Below are 4733 nucleotides of genomic sequence, written 5' to 3'. Positions count from 1 at the left end.
GAACAGCGTCGACCCCTGTACATCACTTTTATGAACCTGACCAAGGTGTTTGACCTAGTCAACAGAAAAGGTCTCTTCACCCTGCTCCAGAGGACTGGATGTCCCCCAAAGCTCCTGAGATTGATCATTTCATTTCCTGATGAGATGAAGGGGACTGTCCAGTACAATGGCTTATCCTTGGACCCCTTCCCAATCAAGAATGGGATAAAGCAAGGATGTGTGCTCACACCAATGCTCTTCAGCATCTTCTTCTCACTGCTTCTCCACCATGCCTTCAAGCATTCTGACGACAGAGTCTTTTTCCACACCAGAAGTGATGGCAATCTCTTCAACCTGGCCTGCCTCCAAGCAAAGAACAAGGTGCAGCAAGTTCTCATCCGTGAGCTGCTGTTTGCAGATGATGCCGCCCGGACTGCCCACACGGAGGAAGACCTACAACCCCTCATCTCCAGCTTTGCCAGTCCCTGTACAGAGTTTGGTCTAACCATCAGCCTAAAGAAGACTAACATTTTGGGCCAAGACGTCATCAGCACTCCCTGCATGTCCATCGGCAACCATACCCTCAAAGTGATGGAGAATTATACTGACCTTGGCTCCACCATCTCCAGCAACCTCTCCCTCGACGTTGAGCTGAACACCAGGATCTGCAAGACATCTTCAGTAATGGCTCGCCTGTCAAAGAGAGTGTGGGACAACTCCATGTTAACCACCAACACCAAGATGAAAGTGTATCAGGCCTGTGTACTGAGCACTCTTCTCTATGGAAGTGAAACTTGGACCCTATACTCTAGCCAGGAATGCAGACTGAACGCTTTCCACCTGCGCTGCTTCAGACGACTACTGGGCATCACATGGCAGGACCATGTTCCAAACTCTGAAGTTCTAGCCCAAACCAAAACACCAAGCTTGTTCGCCCTCCTCACCCAACGATGACTGCACTGGCTCGGGCATGTAAGCCACATGAACGATGGCCGTATTCCAAAAGACATGCTGTACAGCGAGCTGGCCGCTGGCTCCAGACCTGCAGGAAGGTCCATCCTTTGATTCAAAGATGTTTGCAAACGCGACCTCAGAGCAGGCGACATCAACCCAGAGGACCTGGAGACTGTGGCAGCCAACCATGACAGCTGGTGTCTTGCCATCAAGACTGGAGTCCAGACAGCAGAGAAGAGGAGAGTTGAGCAGTGGGAGGAGAGAAGACAGTGCAGATGACTCAAGGCCGACTCGGCACCCATGGAGATAAAAAACAATGACTACGCCTGCAGCTACTGCAACAGAGTCTGCTGCTCCAGGATTGGACTGTACAGTCAGAGTAGATGCTGCAACTCAACAAAAGACTGACCGGACGCTTCTCCATTGTCTTCCGAGACAGAAGGATGCCAGAGAGAGACTCCTAATTTCCCCAGCCTGTGTGTTCATAAAGTCGCCATCAAATGAAAAGCTTAAAGCATTTTAATGCTGCAACTGAGATGCAACACACGTACGCACGCACAAAGCCTAATAACCCAATCTTCAACCATTGCATCACTCTATTCCACTTTTATCAACCATTTATTATGATGCTTATGGATGTCACTGTTGCTTAATGCAATGTAGATTCAAATAAAGTTCTAAACGCAACACTGAGTGAAATGCATGATTTATTAATATGCACAGTATGAAGTGCACACACACACACACACACACACACACACACACACACACACACACACACACACACACACACAGTCTCTCTCTCTCTCTCTCTCTCTAGGTATTAACTTATGCATCATACTTATTAATGTTCCACCTTCAGAGTGACTTATAGAGGATATGGACTTGATAAGTGGTTACTCAGTGTATATACTGTAAAGCAACAATGATTACAGTTGTCCTACTTGTGAAATAAAAATGTGTTCTACACAAAACTATGTGTGAAATGTAATATGCAATGTGTCTAAAAAACACATCTGAGTTTCCTGGATTAATAATAATAATAATAATAATAATAATAATAATAATAATAATAATGTATTTATTTAACCTTTATTTAACCAGGTAAAGCTTACTGATATATAAAATCTCTTTTTCAAAAGAGGACTCTAATAGTAGTAGTAGTAGTAGTAGTAGTAGTAGTAGTAGTAATAGATGTTGGCACACACCATCACATTGTATTTTGTTTTGCTGATAGGATATTTGCATGTAAAATTCATTCTGTTTATTGGTTTTACTCACGGAATAAAAAGAGCAGTTGATTCATATTGTAATGTTCGGGTGGTGAAGAGGCAGGAAACAGTTGTGTGAGTTGCGTATTTTAGTGAGGGCAGTCCAAATATTACAGTCAAAATTCACAGCATGGGTCAGATCACATTCAGGCAACACACACAGCACAGAAGCACACACCAGGTAGTGGAATTCGTAACAGAATCCTGAACCCCCCTCCTCTTTATGGTACTACTCCCAAAGTGCTCCAAAAGTGTCAAACCAGGGGGTCCTGGGCCCCTGGACAGAATGTCCACAATTTACCAGGGTTGCCAGGGCAGGTGTTGCACAGAAATTGTGACAGCAGAGTGATGGAACAAGGCGGCAGGGCACTGACTTCAGCAGTGAAGGGTGGTGGTGTGATGACCTCGGTGAAGCAGAGCACTGGAACGATGACCTCGCCAGAGTCAGCAAGCAGAGACAGCATGACATCAGTAAATAGAGAGGCAGGGCAACTACTTCTTATTTTTGATTAAGGATATGAGGCACTAGCCTGGCAAGCCAGACTATAACATGAAATGTACAAGCAAAAATACTTTCTGCCACTAGGTAGGGTTGTCTAGTTCACTGTGCTAATGGGGCACACTTTTCTATGCTTTGATATCCGGCCTACAGGTTTTACGATGAATGCGTAAAATGGGCTTCCCCTGTTTTAAAAACCAGCAGTCGCCACTGCACCTTTTGTATACAAATGTAAGCTGTATTAATGTATTCATGTGTTTACTATTTAAGGGATAAGAGGTGGATCAGTCGTTATCTTCTAGATAAACTGTCGAGCTTGAGTAGAGGAAGTGGTGGGTTGAGTCGATGTGTGTAGATGTACAGGGGGGTGGGGGGTAACCAGACTTTGATGGTTTAAAATCAAGCTATCCATCTCAACTCAACATCAAAAGCAAATTTGATGTTTGAGAGAGAAGAGGTCAGATCTTCACACACCTGCTGAGAACATGAAGATGAATCGTGTGGTTTTGGTCCTGGGCTTCGTCCTGATCATGGGGCTCTACTCAGATGCTCAGCGTGAGTTTAATACACACATTTTATGTAGCAGTGCAACATTAGCTGTATATGAAGTTGAAGTAAATATGTACAGTATAAACTACACACACACACAAACACACACTTTTTATTTGGTATTAATTGATGTATAATACTTATTAATGTTCCACCTTCAGAGTGACTTATAGAAGATATGGACTTATAGAGGATATGGACTTATAGAGGATATGGACTTTTTCGAACAATGTGCGGTGTACTGTAATGTCTTAGCTCTTTATGTTATTTTATTTATTATTTTTTTGTCACTTTCTCGTTTTCTTTCTTTTGTATGTACAAATAGTTACATACATTTTTATACATGTTCAAAATAAATAAATTCAATTCAAAAATTCAATTCAATAAGTGGTTACTCAGTGTATATACTGTAAAGCAACAATGATTACAGTTGTCCTACCTGTGAAATAAAAATGTGTTCTACATGGGAACAATGCATAACATGTAACATGCAATGTGTCTTAAAAAACATATCTGAGTTTCCGGGATGAATAAAAATTATTATTATTATTATTATTATTATTATTATTATTATTATTATTATTATTATTATTATTATCAGTAGTAGTACTAAGATCACATCAAAACTTGTTCATTAACTAAAGATCTGAAAGATGGATTATTTTTATATGACATTTATGCACATTTATGTAATTATGAATTTCTATTTGACTAAATCACCTCATCTCTGTCTCACTCAGCTATGGGTACTGAACATATCGGAGAGCCTAAAGAATGCTGTTTTGAGTTTTTCACTGGCAAAATTCCTCCTGAAAAGATCCTGAAGGCTATAAAGACAGACTCACGCTGTCCACAGCAAGGCATCATGTGAGTATCTGACAATTACACATGGATTACTGTTTTATTCCATGATTTTAATTTTTAAAAAGTGAAATTAAATCCATTTCTAAATGAGATAAGAGTAGATGAGATTGTATTGATGTGTGTGTTTTTGTGTGTGTTTCAGTGTTACTACTCCTAAGCTCCCCAGACTGTGTGTTCGTGAAGTCACCATCAAATTAAAAGCTTAAAGCATCTTAATGCTGCAACTGAGATGCAACACACACCATTTATTATGATGCTTATGGATGTTACTGATGCTTAATGTGATTCAGATTCAAATAAAGTTATAATGCACCACTGAGTGAACTGCATGATTCATTAACAAAAACATTACTGTGAGAAAATGTCTGAAAATAAACTCATATTTCATCTGTGTGATACGCTGCCCTGTGATTCAGCATGAGCAGCTGTGGGTGTGTCTTGTGAAATGCATTGTGACCCAAACACACACACACACACACACACACACACACACAGAATGCACACACAGATTCTCATAGTGAAAGTAATCTGACAAAAATGTTTCCAAGTCTGCAATTCTTTTATTGAACTCCTTAGTAAAAGGACATTAACCCACTTCATTCAGTCAGATAGACATG

At 40.8% G+C, this 4733-nt stretch overlaps 1 protein-coding gene across 1 annotated transcript; it reads left to right on the top strand.

Annotated features, from left to right (window-relative positions):
• Nucleotides 1-3106: 3106 nt before the first annotated feature.
• LOC132890294 (C-C motif chemokine 14-like) lies at nt 3107-4435 on the top strand. The gene is made up of 3 exons (XM_060927103.1): nt 3107-3258; nt 3993-4119; nt 4259-4435. Exons 1-3 carry the CDS (start codon nt 3189-3191, stop codon nt 4320-4322), a joined length of 261 nt encoding a protein of 86 aa, XP_060783086.1. The 5' UTR covers nt 3107-3188; the 3' UTR covers nt 4323-4435.
• Nucleotides 4436-4733: the final 298 nt, after the last annotated feature.

This window comes from Neoarius graeffei, chromosome 8, assembly GCF_027579695.1.
Source record: "Neoarius graeffei isolate fNeoGra1 chromosome 8, fNeoGra1.pri, whole genome shotgun sequence".
Lineage (NCBI taxonomy): Eukaryota > Metazoa > Chordata > Actinopteri > Siluriformes > Ariidae > Neoarius > Neoarius graeffei.
The sequence above is the reverse complement of the archived record's forward strand: the minus strand, read 5'-3'. Positions and strand labels throughout refer to the sequence as shown.

What these genes read in the sequence shown, in the direction of transcription:
- LOC132890294 (XM_060927103.1), top strand. Translation starts at nt 3,189, where the DNA reads ATGAAGATGAATCGTGTGGTTTTGGTCCTGGGCTTCGTCCTGATCATG. An exon ending in GCTCTACTCAGATGCTCAGC is followed by an intron (nt 3,259 to 3,992) that starts GTGAGTTTAATA and finishes TGTCTCACTCAG; the next exon opens with CTATGGGTACTGAACATATC. An exon ending in TGTCCACAGCAAGGCATCAT is followed by an intron (nt 4,120 to 4,258) that starts GTGAGTATCTGA and finishes TGTGTGTTTCAG; the next exon opens with TGTTACTACTCCTAAGCTCC.